At 35.2% G+C, this 22,231-nt stretch overlaps 1 protein-coding gene across 2 annotated transcripts in view; it reads left to right on the top strand.

Annotated features, from left to right (window-relative positions):
* LOC143079728 (fibroblast growth factor receptor 4-like) overlaps positions 1–22,231 on the top strand; it is a 213,104-nt gene that overhangs the window by 156,871 nt on the left and 34,002 nt on the right. For both annotated transcript variants that reach the window (XM_076255274.1, XM_076255275.1), the window contains exon 18: positions 3,257–3,368. In XM_076255274.1, the coding sequence (XP_076111389.1) occupies positions 3,257–3,368 (112 nt within the window). The remainder of the gene's footprint in view (positions 1–3,256; positions 3,369–22,231) is intronic.

Below are 22,231 nucleotides of genomic sequence, written 5' to 3'. Positions count from 1 at the left end.
TATTTGGCCTTTTAAACATTTTTTTTATCCGAGCGTCACTGATGATCACTAATGAGTCTTTTGTAGACGAAACGCACGTCTGACGTAAATATGGAATTTTAATCCGGGTATCTATGATAAGTTTATTTATTATCGACCATGATGTAGGACAATAAGTTTTTATAAGTGTAACGAAATAAATAGTAAGTTATGTATATATTACATATTTGGTATCTTTCGTCCCTCTTTTACAGTAAATAGGTGAAATTAGGAATTACATGTAATTACTTAACATTTCAGTAAATACCTGTAATTAATAGCCAATTCAGTAATTACATATATTTACCAATTGTTTCGGTGATAACTGGTATTCACTGATTTTTTTTGTCATTTTTACAGCTATTTCCTACCTTGATATTTTTGTTTTAAAATTAAAGATATAATTAAAGATACCAAATAAGAAAGTCAAAGGGTAGGAATGTTAGGGCTTACTTAGGCAACACCAATTTAATTCCTTGTCGACGGACCCGCTCGCACTAATTTTTTCAAAACAGATATTTTTTATTTTTTATTATTCCCGCTCCCCGCATCCGTAAATGTAATAATGTCCATTTCCCGCACGGTTTTATGTAAATATTATAAAAAGATATAAACACTCGCGTTTAAAATCACAGTCTTACCTGTATATAACGATTTAAAACCTATAAGCAACCCACCATACTGTAAATAACTGTGATAATATTTGATTCAACATGAAACCCATTTATCCCAAGTGGGAGTGCTCCGAATAAATATATATAACAGAGGAAAATACATGTGCATACCAAAACATTGCCACGGTTTCTTTCCCCCTTACTTATATTCCCTATCAAAAAATGTTCGCTGTTAAAAAAGAGTACTAAGATCTTCTGAAAGAGTTGCCTTCAACTGCAATTATATTGTATGCTGGCGATACAAAACTATCCATACAGGTTGCATGTTTATGCACCTGTCCTGATTGATTCAGGAGCCTGTCATTCAACAGTTATAGTTTGTTGATGTTGTTCGTTGTATATATAAATTAGACCGTTAGTTTTCCTGTTCAAATTATGTACCCTTATAATTTTAGGGTCCCTTGTAGCTCGCTGTTTGATCTGGGTCCAAGCCCTGTGTTAAAGGCTGTACTATGACCTGTATTTGTTATTATCAGGTTGGGAACATCCCTCCCTCAGACATGGGGTCATTTTACTGTTGTAGAAAAGAAAATAGAAATACCAAGAATTAGTATAGTGCTACTATACAAATCTTTTGAAAAACTGTTGTAGAAAAGAAAAAAGAAATACCAAGGATTAATATAGTGCTACTATACAAATCTTTTGAAAAACTTTTTTTTTACTTAAAAAGGGAAGAAATACATAATTGTTTAAACAATTTTTCTAAAAGAGGGGTCCACTTATTTTGAATAATATTAAAGTAAATGTGTTAACATGGTTACAGTCCAGGAATATTACAAAATTCTTGGAAATGTTTTGACCATTTAATACCAGGTAGATATTTAGTACTTTTGGAAAATATGATATAAAAAAAAAAGATGTGGAATGGTTGCCAATGAGACAACTATCCACAAAAGACCAAAATGACACAGACATTAACAACTATAGGTCACCGTACGGCCTTCAACAATGAGCAAAGCCCATACCGCATAGTCAGCTATAAAAGGCCCCGATAAGACACTGTAAAACAATTCAAACGAGAAAACTAACGGCCTCATTTATGTTAAAAAAAAATTATAAAATGAATGAAAAACAAATATGTAACACATAAACAAACGACAACCACTGAATTACAGGCTCCTGACTTGGGACAGGCACATACATAAATAATGTGGCGGGGTTAAACATGTTAGCGGGATCCCAACCCTCCCCCTAACCTGGGACAGTGGTATAACAGTACAACATAAGAACGAACTATAAAAATCAGTTGAACAAGGCTTAACTCATCAGATGGACAAACATAAAATTGGACGTGGCCCGGTACTTATACATCCCGACACAAAAAGACAAAATGAACAGATCTGAGAGTACTCGCAGTTATCTGAAAGCTAGTTCAAAGCCACTAACAACTAATAAAAAAATCATGCAGCTAAGACTAAACTATCAATCCGTACACATCCAACCTCCAATGGATTTAGTGTAAAGACGTCATAAACAGCCAGAGAAAAACATGACCTTGTGCAATGCCAAGTTACAGGTATCGACAGATTGTAGATCCATGAATATGTATATGCATATAACATACTAGTAATATTTAGTTAGCTTTTAATTTACTGATAACAAAATCAATATTTTGAGCCTTTTTTGTCCTAAAAAATGTTATTTACAAAAAGATATATTATAACTTATATTGACCCCTAATTTAAGGGATATTTATAACATTGAGGGGTTGTTCCCAACCTGATTATGACGTTTTGTATATTCCTTATAAATAGACTTCGTTTTTTTCCAGTTAACATAACATACACTTTGCGGTTAAAGTTTTTTATTAGATTTCATAAACCATCCTAGTCATCCTGGATTTTAACCAAATTTGGACAGAAGCTTCTTACAGCACTAGTCAAAAGATAGTAACTTGAGGAAAATTTTAATATTGTTTTTCCTATTTTTGTTGAGCCTGCGACTAACAGCTAAAGTAGGCGAGATACTGGGTTCCGCGAAACCCTTACAATTTTAAATCTGAATACATCGGTAACCTATCTCCAGCTAGGGGTTGAATTGAACACGTTTTCAATGAGGTCCAATTATGCACTTGCAAGTGCACAACTCATCAACCATTTTAGTAAAAATAGAACCAATTGACTGCTTAAAGTGAATTATAAAAAATCATATTTAATTTAATTTAGTAGCTAATGCTCCTATAACGAAAAGGTACATTTTAGGCTGATCACTTTTTAAGAGTACTCGATCACTGATCTTCTATGGCTAGAATAACCATAACTTTTGATTAGCTGACCATATTACACAGTTAGTAAATTGGTGTAAAAATTCATTTTAAAATAAGTAACTACTGGTAATAACTAGGCCGTTTCAGGAATTAGTTGTATTTACTAAGTACATCGGAGATTGCATGTACTTCCTAAATTTTAGTATTTACATGTAATTCTTAATTTCAACTATTTACTGTAACATATATAACCCTATCAAACACAAAATCAATGTAAGAAGATATAAAATCAAGATGAAAAAATCTTACTATTCTTAAACAGCATATTTAGTCTATAAAAGTCATGTTTGTGTTACAGGGACCCCTACCAATTAGATGGATGGCGCCTGAATCATTAAATGACCAAATGTTTACAAAGAAAACTGATGTCTGGTCATATGGTGTACTATTGTGGGAGATCGTTACACTTGGTAAGTATTATCAATTTTTTTTAATGCTTAGTCCGTTTCTGTGTGTGTTACATTTTAATGTTTTGTCGTTGTTCTCCTCTTATATTTAATACGTTTCCTTCAGTTTTAGTTTGTTACCCCGATTTGTTTTTTGTTCCATAGATTTACGAGTTTTGAACAGCGGTGTACTACTGTTGCCTTTATTTATCACTAAAGTACAATGATATCAATCAATATAAATTATGCGCCTCTATATTCAGCAAACTGTCAATCAATCAACAAGGCCTACCAACAGTGCCAATCAGTTAATGAATTAAATAAAATACGTCAAAATTAACAAATGAAACAGGTCAATCGTCATCTAAGCTTATAAAGTTGTTGAGCACAGAAAATGTAAAAGACATCTGTAACCTTTGTAAATTTCTTTTCCATGTATTTAAACTAAGACATGTTATAAGTAACCAATACTTATTATAGATCATTATTTTTCTCGGACGTATTCATTTATCAGTTATTTATGCATTAAGTATTTATGTATGATATATTATATTTGCATATATATTACATGTCTGTACTGATGAGCATTATTTGCTCAAAGTAATAAAAGAATTGAATTAAACCTATCAACTAGCTACCTACAATTGAACCTTCAAACTAACCGACAAATCGATATAAAGTACCTGTGAGAAACATTTTATGATACCTAAAACTGAAAAATTATCTTAGAAAAAGTGGAAAGGCACTTTTTTTTATGCCCCACCTACGATAGTATAGGGGCATTATGTTTTCTGGTCTGTGCTTCCGTAAGTGCGTTCGTTCGTTTGTCCGTCCGTCCGTCCGTTCGTTCGTCCGTCCGTTCGTTCGTCCGTCTGTCCGTTCGTCGTACCGTTCGTTCGTCTGTGCGTCCGTTCAGGTTAAAGTTTTTGGTCAAGGTAGTTTTCGATAAAGCTGAAGTCCAATCAACTTGAAACTTACTACACTTGTTGCTTATGATATGATCTTTCTAATTTTAAAGCCAAATTAGACTTTTGACCCTAATTTCACGGTCCACTGAACATAGGTAATGAAAGGGGGAGTTTCAGGTTAAGTTTTTGGTCAAGGTAGTTTTTGATGAAGCTGAAGTCCAATCAACTTGAAACTTACTACACTTGTTGCTTATGATATGATCTTTCTAATTTTAAAGCCAAATTAGACTTTTGACCCCAATTTCACGGTCCACTGAACATAGAAAAAGAAAGGGGGAGTTTCAGGTTAAAGTTTTTGGTCAAGGTAGTTTTTGATGAAGCTGAAGTCCAATCAACTTGAATCTTACTACACTTGTTGCTTATGATCTGATCTTTCTAATTTTAAAGCCAAATTAGACTTTTGACCCCAATTTCACGGTCCACTGAACATAGAAAAGGATAGTGCGAGTGGGGCATCCGTGTACTTTGGACACGTTCTTGTTTATTTATTTATTTGTAGCAATGCTAGAAAAGCTATTTGGGCAAAATAAATAAATGATCATATTCGAATGTCTCAAAACTCGGCTTTCGTGTACCAATTGTCAACGGTAAACATTTCCCAACTTGAAACTTAGTACATTTGTTACTTATGATATGATCTTTCTAATTTTAAAGCCAAATTAGACTTTTGACCCCAATTTCACGGTTCACTAAACATAGAAAATGAAAGGGGGTGTTTCAGGTTAAAGTTTTTGGTCAAGGTAGTTTTTGATGAGGCTGAAGTCCAATCAACTTGAATCTTACTACACTTGTTGCTTATGATCTGATCTTTCTAATTTTAAAGCCAAATTAGACTTTTGACCCCAATTTCACGGTCCACTGAACATAGAAAAGGATAGTGCGAGTGGGGCATCCGTGTACTTTGGACACGTTCTTGTTTATTTATTTATTTGTAGCAATGCTAGAAAAGCTATTTGGGCAAAATAAATAAATGATCATATTCGAATGTCTCAAAACTCGGCTTTGGTGTACCAATTGTCAACGGTAAACATTTATATCATTTCTAAATTTGTAAAATTTATTTGGTGTATTGAAATGATGATTCTGTGTGTATTTAGTCTAGCCGGGCTTTTATGAATAAAGGCAATAGTAGTAATAGATGTTCAATAGCCACGATCGATTATACAAAAATAGGCAAATGGGACAACAGAAAAACTGAACTATAACAAAAGGTAATGCAAAATTAGATAATGAAAAAACGCTTGAATGACAACAGTATATGACAGGAATACAATACAAACAAATGCAAGGACACTCTGCACAGACACATACATAGGTAAATAAAAATTACAATTTACGACAGCACACCAGAAGACGACAAACGAAAAATCAACTCCGCGTCACACGAATTTGTTTAAATCTATTATTAACTTCACAAAAAGCGACGTATTTTCTATAACGTTTAAAATCTAACAGGTATTTTTTTTAAATGAAAGAGATTGGTTTCATATACGAGATATGCGATTATTAACTTATGACCTTTTTTCCATAAATAAAATTTGAAAATATACACACACTACCGTATCACAATATAAGCATGCTACTTAACATCAATTCTCTGTAATAATAGACCAAATACGAAAAATTTTGGCCAGATTGTTTTTTTTCGATTACTTTTTTTTAAGTTGAAATGGTCCAAACTAACAGTCAAATTAAAGAAAAATCAATAAAAAAAATCTGTATAGTCTGGTTGCCATGGAAACAACATGACATCATATGTAAATATTAGTATAGCAAGGAAAAATGGCTAACATCGTATTTTATGGTAAAAATGAGATAAAGCATAACATTTTTTGTTATTTTCATGGGTATAATAGAAGAATTCAATCATTTAAACTGCTAACTGACAAATTTTTCGAATAAAAACAGTTTTTTGGTTCAAAAGGGGGTCCCCCTAACACAAAAATCGGCATGATTATCCCCGATTTTTGTCATTTTTTACATCTGATTTTACTGAAAACGCAGAAATCCTCACATAAAGGACTATAAAATATAAAATTATGGATGTTTTGTCAACAAAATGCTGCAAAAAAATTCTTGGGTAAATGTAGCAGAAAGTTGCCAAACGAGGAATACTAATCATTGTAATTTACCCTGAAATTCCCCTTTTTTACGTTCTATTTGTAAATAAATATTTTTCATATGAATATTTTCATGATAAAATATTCCTTTCTTATGAAAAAAACTATTTTTAGATGTATTGAGGGTAAATATATCAAATAACATATTCCAGCAATTGAAAATTTCATGCTCAAACTAATTTGGATGTAATTTAAAAAAAAATGAGTGATTTCCCCTTTTTGAAAATCTTCGTCCGTCGTCGTTAACTTTTACAAAAATCTTCTTCTCTGAAACTACTTGGCCAAACTAAACCAAACTTGGCAACAATCATTATTGGGGTATCTACTTTAAAAAATGTGTCCGGTAACCCGGCCAACCAACCATGATGGCCGCCAAAATAGAACATAACACAAAAACCAAAGCATTTAGAGCAAATCTGACAGGGTTAAATTGTTTATCAGGTCAAGATCTATCTGCTCTGAAATTTTCAGATGAATCAGACAACCCGTTGTTGGGTTGATGCACCTGAATTGGTAATTTTAAGGAAATTTGCTGTTTTTGGTTATTATCTTGAATCTTATTATAGATAGAGATAAACTGTAAACAGCAATAATGTTCAGCAAAGTAAGATTTACAAATAAGTCAACATGACCGAAATAGTCAGTTGACCCCTTTAGGAGTTGTTGCCCTTTATAGTCAATTTTTAACATATTTTCGTAAATCTTAGTAATCTTTTAAAAAAATCTCCTCCTCTGAAACTACTAGCCAAAATTAATCTAAACTTGGCCACAATCATCTTTGGGGTATTTAGTTTAAAAATGTGTCCGGTGACACGGCCATCTAACTAAGATGACCGCCACGGCTAAAAATTGAACATAAAATGCAGATTTTGGCTTATAACTAAAAAACCAAAGCATTTAGAGCAAATCTGGCATGGATAATTTTGTTTATCAGTTCAAAATCTATCTGCCTTGAAATTTTCAGATGAATCGGACAACTCGTTGTTGGGTTGCTGCCCCTGAATTTGTAATTTTAAGGTAATTTTGCTGTTTTTGGTTATTATCTTAAATATTATTATAGATAGAGATAAACTGTAAACAGCAATAATGTACAACAAAGTAAGACCTAAAACAAGTCAATTTGACCAAAATGGTCAATTGGCCCCCTAAGTCCTTTATAGTCAATTTTTAACAATTTTCATAAAATTTGTCAATTTTTTCTAACATTTTCCACTGAAACTACTAGGCCAAGTTCATTATAGATAGAGATAATTGTAAGCAGTAAGAATGTTTAGTAAAGTCAGATGTCCGAACACATCACCATCGATTTATATGTATACTTTATTATGTTTTGACCTCTTATACACGTTTGTGTCTGAGGAAATAAAACATTTTGTCTTGTCTTGCCATCACCAAAACACAATTTTGTCATGAATCAATCTGCTTCCTTTGTTTAATATTTACATAGACCAAGGTGAGCGACACAAGCTCTTTAGAAACTCTAGTATAAATATAATGAACCTAGTGATGAACCAATTTTGTTTATCTCTGTATTAAAAGAAAATCATTCGTAGTATCCATCCCAAAATTCTTTGATTTTAGTGCCTCTATATTTCTAAATTTTTTGTGCAAAAAAAAAAAAAAAAAAAAAAAAAAAAAAAATTTATATCACTACCCGCCCCCTCTTTTTTAAAGGTTTGCATTAAGGTTTTTTATTGTCAACCATAGGTCAGTCATTTGAACAAACATATTCAACAAACACCAACATAAATATAACATGTTAGTTGGTTTATATGGTGGAAATTGTCTGGTATGATAGCAAACATATAAAAAATTGACCTTCATGAACAGTTTACACCCCTAATATGACCCAATTTGAATTATCCGCCATTGATTTAAAATATGTTTACCCAGAGATATTTTTTCATTAATGATTAGCTAAATACATAATCTTTAAGTGTAGTGAGTCATGTTTTGGCTATATTTCTGCAAAAAAAATATTTAAGGGACCAAATTTGGTCGATTTTGACTCTTTTTGCTTAAGATCCACAGTACCTAAAATAGCTATTACCTCTGACATTCTATACTGTTTTTCACCGTATATGATGTACTTTAATAAATATATCTTTATAAAGCATATTATGTTGTTCATTTAATGGTAAACTATTAAAAGCTATCTGACATAATAAATGAGCTGTTCATATTTGAAATTTGGTCATTTTGAGGTAAATTTTTCCTTGGTTGCTAAGGAAAATTATGGGTTTTTTTTTATGATTTTTATGAAAAATGCAACTAACTTTGATGTTAGAGGTAGTTTTTCTATCACAATATTTTTTTTTATGTGGCCAGCTGTTGGTTGATGCATACAGAGAATTGATGTTAAATAGTATAACCGTTTTTTGGACATTTAAATTATTTTTTTTTCTGCTCACGATTGTTTTAGACAATGTTTCAAAAATATGATGTTAGCCCTGTTTAAATCTATTATTACCTTCATAAAACGCAATAATGCAGCAGTATTGAATCCAATGAAAACCGACAGCAAATTGTCAATAGGTTGTTTTGCTATAAACAAACAACCCGGATGTTGAACCAGTTACCATGGTTTCGAACCATAGAACCCGGATAGATCCAAGGTTCAGAACCAAACAATTAACCCAGATGGAACCAAGGTTTAGAACCAGAGTGCCTGGATAGAACCTTACTGCATTCAGAAGTTTTAACAATACTGAATAATAATACTTTCCGTCTAAAAGCGACTCTTTATATATCACCAACGCGGCCGTAAAATAAGTATCACACTTTTAGTATTGTTAAAACTTCTGACACTTGAAGAAGGCCATTTGTTGAGCCGAAATATTTGTCAACACGATTTAATAACAACATTTTCGTATTATAACATCTTATATCAGTACCGTTGTGCAAATCTTTAGACTGATATATATATATATATATATATATATATATATATATATATATATATATATATATATATAGTTTGGCATTTGATTACATACTTTTAATGAAGAGTTCTGTCGTATATCTATTTTTGTATCAGAAAATTCACGTTAGTAGGTAGAAAAATGATACTAAATGCGATTTTTTTTTGTTATACTACAATTACTATAGAAAAAAAGACCACCCCCCCCCCCTTAGACAAAAAGAAAACAATTATTGTCGTCTTGTCGAAAGCATGGAGGTCTAAGATTTATGAGTGGAATAGCTGCCTACTTGAATCTTTTGATATTTAGCGATGCTAGGTTCCGTCGGCAGCATTCACGCCGACTAATTCAGCATTTAGGTTCAGTCTGTGGTTAAAGTTTTGTTTTACATCAAAATCGTTGTCAAACATAATGGAATTTCGGGAAATTGGGAGCTTCTTTAAGTCCAAAATAAAGTATCCAGGGCAAAATTTTGAAAATATTTATTTTCATTTTTCCGTATTTTACTACTAGATGGACTTCGTTTTTCCTGAACAGTTAATTTCATGTTTTGTCTGAGGTTAAATATTTTCGTGCAGTCATCAATAACCGTTTTGTTTAATCGCCCATTTGCAAGTGAAATGCATATTCATGCAGGTCAAGATCATGATAATGATATATGAATGTTGAAAATATTTTGTTCTACATTGCGCTGGACTTTCACTCGTTTGTTCAAAATGCAACAGTCAGAGTAAAGACATTGTATATATAAGTGGGTGCGGCTTTTTTGCTAAGATTTTAATTCCATATGACGATCTGTAGCTGTTTGATTTTATTGGAACTTATTTTATTATGGTTTGAACAAGGAACGTATATAAACTGTACCAAGGTTTAACGGTCAGATTATTTATACAATATTGAAAACATAACATTTATGAAGCCATGATGTTTATTTTTTATTGAATACATCGCATAATATCATTCATTACGACTATGTGTTATGACCAGCAACAACTTTTCAAAAAGCTCCGTCTTTCATGACAATCATATGGTTTAGGTTGTTTATCTATATTCTCCCGAAAAAAAGCTAAAGAGAATAAATTATGTAGTGTCACCATTGTATGATATACTGTTTTGGCAATTAATGCCATTACACCAGCATGTTTCTGGAAATTATTCTCAATCGACAAAAAAATATATTTCGACACATACACTTCTTCAAAGTTCTTCACAGCTTCCAGGGACTTGAAGGACCTCGTTCCTTCTTTATCAACCATTTCGTTTTGGCTATTTGCAAGCAGTAATTTCAAAATTCTTTTCCAATTTTCTCCCGTAATTTTTAAACACTGTCCCGAAATTTTTCAAAATATTATTTATTTTACTTTATTACACATAAACATAAACAAACAAAAAACAGATGACACTCAACGACTTCACAGGTAAACGGGAAAGCGGCAGGCGTCCTAATAAACGCCTATTAAACACCGAATATTGTTGTGTACCATATATGACTTTGCCCCCAGTTTATCCAAATCTCGCATATTCTGGCATGAATTTTAATTAAACGCTTGACCCACTCAGAATTCTAGGTCGCGAACATGTTTTCCTGAACTAGAGTATTGTCAAATTTTTTTTTCAATCGGTCAGTCTTGTTGTGAAAATATGGCAGGTAATTAAAGTTCGTGTTTTGAAGCCGAAGTTTAACGATTGTTACCTGTTTGTCAACAATCGACAAAAAAAACAACAAAAAAACATGGAAATTGAGCACGTGTTTAACATGTAAATTTAGATAATAGTATATTTTAAGGACACCATGCGTATTGTGATTTTTACGAGATGGTTCACACTGAGGTGACTTTGCATACGGAAAATATGTCGGGGAATTGCTTTATGGAGGAAGCAATTAAAATAAAGTAAACTTCTTCTATATATGAACAATTTAAAGAATTTTCTTTAGAAAAAAGTATATGTACATACATTTTATAATGAAAACTATCCATTGCGTTATATAAAAAAAAACAATGCATTATTTTTTTTAATTTGAGGTTTCTTTTGACTTTGAGATCATTCGACCTTGGAATTCGGGAAATATCCGGACTTACAAGGGGGGAATCTACGTCATCACGCATGGTGTCGGCGATTGAAATTGGACCACCATTTTGTCGCTTCAAGGTAAGAATTTCACTTATTATGCCAGTTATATGAGGGTTATGATTATACAAAATAGTCCACCAAAGACTATATAAAGTAGGAAATATTATTGGTTATCTCAATTTTGCAAACACTTCGATACCAGTTTTAGGAATTAGGTCAAAAATTTTCATAACAACATCTTGATTATCAAGAACGCCTACTTTATCAACAAATGAACACGTCCGGATTCTTTATTGTACTCGGGAAAATACTTGTTACTCACAAATATCCGTCATTATGGCCGATAAACGTCTTATTTTTAAAAAATGGAAAAAGGATGTCGGCAACACATCGAATATCGAAGGATGTCGGGAACACGCTAATAAATTATTAATGTAATTGTCCTTTGATTTTATCAACCATTATGAAGATACAATAAAAAAAAAAGAGGATTGGTGTTCCTTCCTTGATTCCATTTCATGCACTCAATTCCAGGATCAATTTTTGTAAATATTCGAGAAAAAAAAAATAGTTTTAGAAGGTGAAAATCTAATTTCGTTTCAGTTAAAACAGGGGTTCCACAGGGGTCATTTATTGGACCAAGTCTTTTTGATACTATATATATATATACAACTCGTCCAAACATCAACCCAACAATGTTAGATCTGTAAATTTGCTTTCGCAAATTTTTGGTTCTTCCCTCGCCGGGATTCGAACCCATGCTACTGTCATATCGTGACACCAAATCGCCTGCACTGCAGCCGTCCCGCTAGACCACACGACCACCTGGGCTCTCAAAAAAAGAGCTTTCGCTGGCCGTGTGTTACCTTTCTTCGTCAGTTTTAATCTAGCGGCGTACTACAGTACATGATATATAAGGCATGAAGATGTTATTGTGACAGATCAGCTAAATTATCTATAGTAAAGGATCCTACAAATTAATGTAATATACAGTCACAGAAAATAATTATATTTATAAGTACGTCTGAGTCAGTTACAACTCTACAACAGATGTATCCATCGGATCGCCATCAATGATGGTGATACATGGCTGTGTACATAATGTATATACAACTCGTCTAAACATCAACCCAACAATGTTAGATCTGTAAACTTTGCTTTCGCAAATTTTTGGTTCTTCCCTCGCCGGGATTCGAACCCATGCTACTGTCATATCGTGACACCAAATCGCCTGCACTGCAGCCGCCCCGCTAGACCACACGACCACCTGGGCTCTCAAAAAAAGAGCTTTCGCTGGCCGTGTGTTACCTTTCCTCGTCAGTTTTAATCTAGCGGCGTACTACAGTACATGATATATAAGGCATGAAGATGTTATTGTGACAGATCAGCTAAATTATCTATAATAAAGGATCCTACAAATTAATGTAATATACAGTCATATATATGACATTTCATCTGGCCCTACATCTACCGGGTGTTTAATAAAGGCAACAGTAGTATACCGCTGTTCGAAATTCATAAATCGAGAAATAAAAACAAATCCGGGTTACAAACTAAGACTGAGGGAAACGCATCAAATATAAGAGGTCAACTACGACACAACAGAAATACAACATTAAAATGTAACAAACACAGAAACGAACTATTATATAACAATGGCAATATTCCTGACTTGGTACATGACATTTTAAGAACAAAAATGGTGGATTGAACAATCGTATTCATGGCCATGTTGGTCCTTTATCGTGACTTTTGCAAGTCTACTGGCGGTTTTGTTGAAATTTCTTCAGTAATGGACAATGGTTGGAACTTAATATTTTTGGCTCTGCGTTTTTATTTTGATGACAAATGAGGATTTGCATGGTTTTGATTTTTTTACGGATTGCGGTTAAGTGGGCGATCTGGTCGGCTGGTCAACATAAGGTTGTATTCGCGATCGTTTCCGCCTGCACAAGTTTAAGTTTGATTTGCGTCTTGTCATGACCATTAGTTTTATCTGAAAAAATAAGAAGTTAGATCTAGTCATTTGTTGAATAACATATGTGTTAAAAATAGTATATGATGTGTCCCCGACATCCTTCGATATTCGATGTGTTGCCGACATCCTTTTTCCATTTTTTAAAAATAAGACGTTTTTCGGCCATAATGACGGATATTTGTAAGTAACAAGTATTTTCCCGAATACAATAAAGAATTCGGACGTGTTCATTTGTTGATAAAGTAGGCGTTCTTGATAATCAAGATGTTGTTATGAAAATTTTTGCCGATATCCTGCATGTTTGACCTAATTCCTAAAACTGGTATCGAAGTGTTTGCAAAATTGAGATAACCAATAATATTGAGCGATGGCTCATTTATTTTCCTACTTTATATAGTCTTTGGTGGACTATTTTGTATAATCATAACCCTCATATAACTGACATAATAAGTGAAATTCTTACCTTGAAGCGACAAGATGGTGGTCCAATTTCAATCGCCGACACCCTGCGTGATGATGTAGATTCCCCCTTGACTTATGTTCCTTAAGTTTGGTGTTTGCGGGACATAATTAGCGTGACGTGTGCAAGATGGCGAATGATTGATGGATTTTAATTTAAAGGTTGTAGATTTTTATCGAATGTATACAAGACTATTTACGGTTTTCTTAATCGCCTCAATACGGTGAAATGTTATTAACGTATTTTTATTATCAAATATGTATTGAAGATTAAAGAGGCTTTAATTACATGCACGTGATGGCCTCTACATAGGGTGTACAAGGTTACGAGACAGATGAATTGTTACACATAAGTTAATAAGTTAAAAACAACTTTATTACTTTGTCCAAGATTGTATCTTACTGATTTTCTTTTGGGAATGAATCATTTCATGTTGAATTTCATGAAATATTTGCCATTGTACTCATGAAAACAATTAATGAAAATATTCATGAAATTTAGCAATAAACCTCAGTGGCTGGTTTACAACATTACCACCGTTTGTTTTTCTTTACAGAAGGAATTTATTGTTATTCAAGCTAATATTGTAATAAGGAGATATTATATAAATGCCCATGCGCTATATCATTATGCCCCCAAAAAATTGAAAAAAGCCCTCTCTTTTTGATTTTTGAGCCTATGATATATATATATTGTTACAACTATGCATGTTTAGGCAACGGCCGCCTTGTGAATAAAAATGTTGCTTATGAAATTGATGTAACTAAACTGCAATGTTCTTCATTTTTTTTGTGCAAACAGTCGGGGGGGGGGGGGGAGGGGGTTCATTGATATTTCTTTTTATTTATTTCTTTTAGCGCAGAAAAACTCTTAAAAGCTGACACGTCTGGTTATTTCTGTATGTTCCGTAATTACGAACTATCACGAGGTTCCAATAATATGATTGGATCCATAGGACATGTCAAGGTTATTAACAAATACTTGAAGTCGGTTAGTTTGAGTTACTGTTAATATAACTAGAACACACCCGCGAAATCGCGGGCAATCAGAGCGTGTTGAAAGTATGTAAAGTGTTGTAGGAAGAATTTTGCAAAAGATTTAATGACTGGAGAATTTCAGGAAAAGTATCAAAAGTCATAAGTACTTGGGGACAGGAAATTTTTTTTTCTCCCTCCTGTATTTCCCAAATTCCCATTTTTTTGTTTTCTATTAATTTCAATATGAACATACATTTAGTATATTAAGAACATTCAAGTCAGGAGCCTGTGATTCAGTGGTTGTCGTTTGTTCATGTCTTACATTTTTTTTCGTTGTTTATTGTACATAAATAAAGCCGTTATATATAGTGTTCTCGTTTGAATTGTTTTACATTGCATTTCGGGGCCTTTTATAACTGACTTTGTGGTATGGGCTTTGCTCATTGTTGAAGACCGTACGGTGACCTATAGTTGTAAGTTTCTGTGTCATTTTGGTCTCTTGTGGAGAGTTGTCTCATTGGCAATCATACCACACCTTCTTTTTTTTTGTTATAATGAATTTTTGTAAACAATTTAATTGATGGAGAATTTCAGAAAAGGTATCAAAAGTCAGGTGCTTTTGGGACAGTACAATACACCTTATTGCTATTTGTCCGCCATTACTGGGTATCACACAGGTTCCCGCAAAACTTTGACGTCACAATACAAAATATCTGACGCCACAATGGAAAAGTGATTGTTGTATGCGTCCAAATTTCAAGCGGCCCGGTCAGCCGGGATTAGCTTTAAGGTGTATTGTTTTCCTAGCCCTGCTCCTCCTTTATTTTTCAAAAAATTCCATTTTTTTTTATTTCTATTAACATTAATAACACATGCATACTTTTAGCGCTGAACATTCATTACTATAAATAAAGTGTATTTGCTTTTTACTTTCAATTCTCAGGTTATTTATCGATCCACGGCGGTCATTTCTATATTATACAGACTCTCTCTCTTTTTAGTTAACTCTGTGACCGCCGTGGATAGTAAACTTAAAAAAAGATAGCAGATAGAAAATACACTTTATTCGTAGTATATGTATGTTCAAAGAATACAGAAAAACGCAAACCGGAAATCTAATATGACTTAAAATTTCGCCCAATGACGGAATCAATATCCGGATGCGTTTTTTCTTGTTTTTCTCCAAAAATAACTCAATCTGAATAATCATAAAAATGAATGACAAATGCGACTATGCACTGTACCTAAAGAACACAGAGGCATGATGATTACTAAATGAGTATAACACTGTTTTCTTATATCTTTAATTGACATCAGAAATGATGGAGATCTGAAACAATAAATCAATGAATTAATAACAATCATAAGGATATTCCTCTATCCCCCCACAAGTCATTGGTATGTCCATTTGAAATATAACGATGACTGATGAATAGTAGACCTCTCTTTTGATCTAGTGTATTAACAAAGTGTTTATATGAAATGTATTGTTCAAACTAATGTTCGTAATCTTGGAGCCATAACGGTTCTTTTCTTTGACGACTGGAATGTCTGATTGGAGTTGAAGCTTCTTTAGGCGGCGACGAATTAGTTTGTGTCAAATCCAACGGAGTGCTTTGTGGAATGGGCGTTTTCAGACCCTCTGTTGCTGTTGGCACGTTTGGTAGTTGTGAATGATTCAACGCAATATCTGTAGGGTATGACTCATTTTCACAAGAGTCTCGATCCTCGTAATTCTGTTCATCTGGTGAAGTAGACAAGTCTTCTGTGAGCACGTTCTTTTCTGCACAGGGAGCACTAGAGAGCTTTGTTTTGCCCTTAGGAGATGATTCATGAAACGCTGGCTTTATTTGTTTGGCTATTAATTTCAAATCAGTGTCAATTGATATCCTTTCTGGGTATTTGTTCACTGGTTCGTATTTCCGAATAAATTTTCTGTTGCGAAGGGTAACTATACCCGATCCATCAACCCGTATTACATATTGGTCAAATTGTCTTACTTCAATAACTTGTCCTGTTTTGTCCCATTTCAATGGATTCGCACCAATCTGATTCTGGATTCGGACATGGTCGCCAATAGTCAATGGAGGTAGTTGTTTTGTATGTTCGGAAAGTTTTTCGGCTACTTTCATGTGTCTATGCCTCAAAGCCTCCTCGCGTTTCGATAAAGTGTCACGACATGTGTCATGCGGTTTATACCGACCAGGAAGAATTGGGATGAAATCACGAATAGGGCGTCCGAACACACACATAGCTGGAGATAATCTTGTTTCTCTATCAGGTGTATTGCGATATTGTAGAATTGCTCGTTGTAAAGAATCTGTTTCTAGTTCACCGTTTGGTCCAGTGTTATCAGTGATTAAACGTTTGACTGTTTTTATGCCAACTTCAGCTCTGCAATTGCTATGCGGAAAAGCAACTGATGAAAGGCGATGATGCACTCCCTATACTTTAAGGAATTGTCTTGTTGTAGAGGCAGTAAATTCTGGTCCTCCGTCTGAAGACAACTCATCGGGTATTCCGTAAGTAACAAATGTTCTTCGTAGACAGTCAATTAGACCTTGTGCACCAATGTGGGCCCTCTCAATGATTGGCCAGTTAGAATACCTGTCTACGACCACCAGGTAATTGACGCCTTTATAATGAAAGAAATCAGCACACAAACATTGGAAAGGATAATCTGGGTACACAGGTGGTGTTGGTGGAGCACATGGTTGTGATGGTGCCATTCGATTGCATTGATAACACTCATTACGTAGAGTAGTGATAGCTGGGGTTATTCCAGGCCAAAAGACTGACGACTCTGCTCTTGACATCATTGATGTTACACCTTGGTGTGCTGAGTGGAGTATTGTCAAGACATTTGTGCGGAGTGCATGAGGAATTACGATGCGATCCTTATACATGACTACACCATCTACTGTGTAGAGGTCTTCTCGAAATTGGAAGAATTCGCCAAGTTCGGTGGGCATTTCATGACGGAATTCAGGCATTCCATTCTCGATTATTTCTACCAGTTTAACCATATCATCGTCACTGTTGGTAGCAACACGTACCATGTTCCAGGTGATTGATTGTAAGGTGTTTATTGACGAGGCTGCGGCAAGTTGAAGTTCTTCATCTGAACATCCATCACAACAATCGTCTTTCATAATTGAGGACAAGAAATTGTGCTGAATAGTCTGAAATGACAAGTAATCAAATTGGTTGTTGTCTTCTGTAATCAATGCTATGTCATCAATTAACCTGAGTTCCTCTGAATTATTTCCTGTTGGGTTCCGCGAAACGGCATCGGCAGCACGATGTTTTGCTCCTGGGACATGCATCATTTTGAACTTGTAACGCAATGTTTTTTCCTTGAGGTTTCGTAGCCTGGTGTTTGAAATCTGGTCAAGTGATCTGTCACCAAAAATTTTGAGCAGTGGTTTGTGATCTACGGCAATAATTAGTTCTTCACAACCAAGAACGAAATACCTGGCTTTATCCAGTGCGTCAACAACAGCTAAAGCCTCACCCTCTACTGAAGCATACCGTGATTCAGCACCATGAGTGAAGCGACTGCCTACCAGTGTAATTTTCCAACTCTCGTTACAACAGAATGGTAGAAGCTTTTGGCAATTGCAATGCTTCTGGAATAACCAGAATCCAAGTCCGGATTTTGACCAGTCAGTTGCTAAGCAAGTCGGTTTGGATTTGTCAAATATGCGTACTCCTTCCTCGATTTCGCTAACAATAACAGTCTTTGTTTCTTGAAAGAGAGTTTCCAGCTGATTATCCCAACGAAATGGTGTTCCAGGTTTGATCAATTGACGAAATGGTTTTAGGCGATCGGCCATACTAAATGCATACGAAACCTGATTGACAAGGCCAAACCACGATCGAACGTCTGTTATGTTCTTTGGTGTAGGGAAATCCAATATTGCTTGCAGGTATCTTTTGCAAGGGCGCACACTATCGTTTGTTATTTCGAATCCAGCAAACTCAACTGTATCTTGCGCGAAGTGAAATTTTTCTGGGTTTAAAGTTATTCCATGTTTTCCACAAAGCTCCAACCAATGACAAGCTTGAACGAAACTTTCCTCAATATCATCAGACCACAGAAGAGTATCGTCGACACATTTAGTCTTGTGTGGCACATCGGCCACGATCTCGTCGAACCTTCTTGTGTAACCATCACCTGATGCAATGTATCCTTGAGGAGCAGTCTTATACCTGTATCTTCCCCATGGAGTGATAAAGGTGGTAAGATGTCGGTCTTCTTCTCTGATGGGTACACTATGGTAACCATTCCAAGCGTCAAATACAGTCTTCTTCTTGCCTCGAGGGACTGATCTTGCCTGATGGAAAGGAGATTGTGTATGATGTGTTTCCCTTATTGCGTGGGCGTTGAGAGCCTGAAAATCTACTGTGCGTCTCGATTTTCCATTCTTTTTAGAACATATAACCATACGATGGCACCATGTTACAGGTTCGCCGACTGGAACGGGCTCTATAACACCAAGCCTGACGTCTTGGTCCAATGAAGCTTTCACATCATCCTGCCAGTGCAAGGGAACTGGAACAGGAGTATGACATGCAACTGGTGTTGCTTTAGGGTCAATCATAAGTTTCAAAGGTGGACCTTCCATAAGTGGTAGTGGTTGGTGCTCACAAGTATTAAAAGTGCTTGACTTGTAGTGTTCAAGCAGAAAGTTTTGGAGTTTAGGAACGTTCTCCTCTGTGGGTGAGAACGGAAGTTTCACTGGTGTCGGAGGAGGTGATTGCCTCTTTGGACAGTTGCAGTCAATTTGTGTTGTGAACCTGTTCTCATCGTTTTTCAGTGCGGAGATATCAGTGACGCTTCCGGTAATTTCACCAATAGTAGGAAAGTTCTCTGATATTATACCAAGTGTAATGCAAGCTTCTTTGCTGAGAAAGAATTTGTCTGAGCTGTCTGTGATGTTTCTAGTTCACTCTTATCCTGGCCCTTTCCTGATATTCTGAGAATGACGGCCCCAAGTATAACAATGCCTTTATTGTTAGCGGCATGCATCTGCATATTTACCGGTATTAGGTCACGTTTTGTTAGTCCAATTTTGTAAAGCACTTTGATTCCAGCAAGACAACTTTGGCAACCAGTGTCAGCCATTGCAGGTATGACTGTACTTCTCTGTTGAGACACTAAAGAGTTTTGAAAACCAAGCTGCTTGTAATCATCCTCCACAACTTTTACAACTATGTTGATGAACGGCTGGGGTTGTGATGGTCGTTTAATCCATGTGTTATGCATCTGCGAGTAAAGATGATGATCAAGTTGGATTGTTCTTTTCCCTAAAGGGGACACAGTTGCCGCACAAAGAGAATCAAATACAGCACTTTCAGATTCTTCATTTTGTTTCACTTTTGGCTTACTGGTATTGCTTCGACATACGGATTCATAATGGTTGTCACGTTCACAGTTTTTGCAAGTGTGTCCGTATGCAGGACATTCTTTCTGCCTAATTTTAGGTGGAGCACTTTTTCCGTGTCCCTTTTTTCCACAATAACCACATAAATCAACCTTGTTGTTATCATATTTTTTTGTGTCTTTGGCTACATTGGCATTTCTTTTTCGACGATATGAACTAGAGGCGGCTTCAGCGCCATGTGAATCAAGAAGGCGTGATGCAGAACGCTTACCGGCTTCCTTGGCCTCAACGAATTTGAAGACTTGTTCCAGTGTCATATCCTGATTTTTGTCTCCTAAGAGATCTAACTGAATATCAGGGTCACTTAGTCCACGGGTAAGTACATCACGTAAAATAGCTTCTGTGTAGTCGACATTTTGTTCACATCCTGTACATTGTAATGTAAATTTACAAACGCTGGCTTGGCCTCTAAGTCTGGCTCCAAATGAACGAACTGTCTCGTCGCGATCCTGTGTCATGCCATGGAGAGAAACACGTGCTACCATAGTGTTTTCTTCTCTCACTGCCAGAGTTCGCATGGCTGCAAGTACTTCTTGTTCAGATTTATCAACTAGTGATCCACCAGCAGATCTTGTAATGTCTCGTCGCAAAGTTTCATCACAACATTCAAGTAGCTGAATAACAAGGTCTTTGCCACTGACCTTAGTTGCTTGTATGTAGTCTTTCCATCGAGACACAAAGTATGTACAATCTTCACTGGAACCAGCTGATGCAACAGTTGGACGTTTTACTTTTTCAACTTTTGCTGAGACGATAGCACCAGCGGCTGCAGAGTGAACTGTTGCATGAGTTGTTAGCAATGCTGCAACCACAACAGCGTCGAGATCATCTGTCTCATATTGGCAATCCGGTACTGGGCACTTCACTGCAGGCATGTTGTAATGTTACGTCAATATTTCTCAAAAGTGTTGAGTCATCTCCATCATAAATGAGTATAACACTGTTTTCTTATATCTTTAATTGACATCAGAAATGATGGAGATCTGAAACAATAAATCAATGAATTAATAACAATCATAAGGATATTCCTCTAATTACTTTATTGTGGAAAGAAGAGAAGCGACACACAAAATGAGGTCTTCTCGTTTAATAGTATAGATGATTACTTTATTGTGGAAAGAAGAGAAGCGACACACAAAATGAGGTCTTCCCGTTTAATAGTATAGATACTTCCATGATCCTACTGACGAGGAAAGATAAAAGTAGGCCATCGAAAGTTGTTTTGGTTCAGTTAAGGTGACTGAGTGGTCAAGAATGATAGACATTGTACAGGCGGTGTTGTCTCGATATCCCAATCGCATGAGTTACCTCCCAACGAGGGTAGAAAAAAAAATGTGCGTCCGCAAATTTGCAGAATTAACATTTTCGCGATGATACTCACTTACTTTCTTACTTAGTCTTTGCTAATCCTTATGACACAATGAGCAAGGACAAGTTTTCTCAGCTCCTTTTGCATGTTTGCTTTTTTTTTCACTGTGCCCCAAGTGTATTATCTTTCCTTTTATTCATTTTCTACAGCTGTCTCCATGTTGTTTTAGGTCTTCCTCTTTTTCTTTTTCCTTATGGTGTCCATCTAAGGGCTACCTTGGTCATTCCTTCAGATGGTTTGCGTAGAACATGACCAAGCCTCTTCCATCTCTTTTGTATCAGTACAGTCTCTTGTCCTTGGTGTTGGTTATCTCTTGTAGGTCTTTGTCGGAGATTTTGTTAGGCCAGAATATTACCCTCCTCAGACATGTTTTACGTAAGCTGGAAAGTCATCCTTCTGCTAATTATAGTTGTATCTCTCCGGCCATCGCGTTCTTCGTCGTTTTTACCTGATTTCATAGTATACAATGGTTTCACCTGTACTTGAAAAATATTTTACCCCTTCCACGCCATCTACATTCACAAAAACATATTAGCAGGAGTTTGTAAATTGTTCTTACATTCCAGCATCTAAT

The sequence above is a fragment of the Mytilus galloprovincialis genome, chromosome 6, assembly GCF_965363235.1.
Source record: "Mytilus galloprovincialis chromosome 6, xbMytGall1.hap1.1, whole genome shotgun sequence".
Lineage (NCBI taxonomy): Eukaryota > Metazoa > Mollusca > Bivalvia > Mytilida > Mytilidae > Mytilus > Mytilus galloprovincialis.
This window is presented reverse-complemented; position numbering and strand designations above follow the sequence as displayed.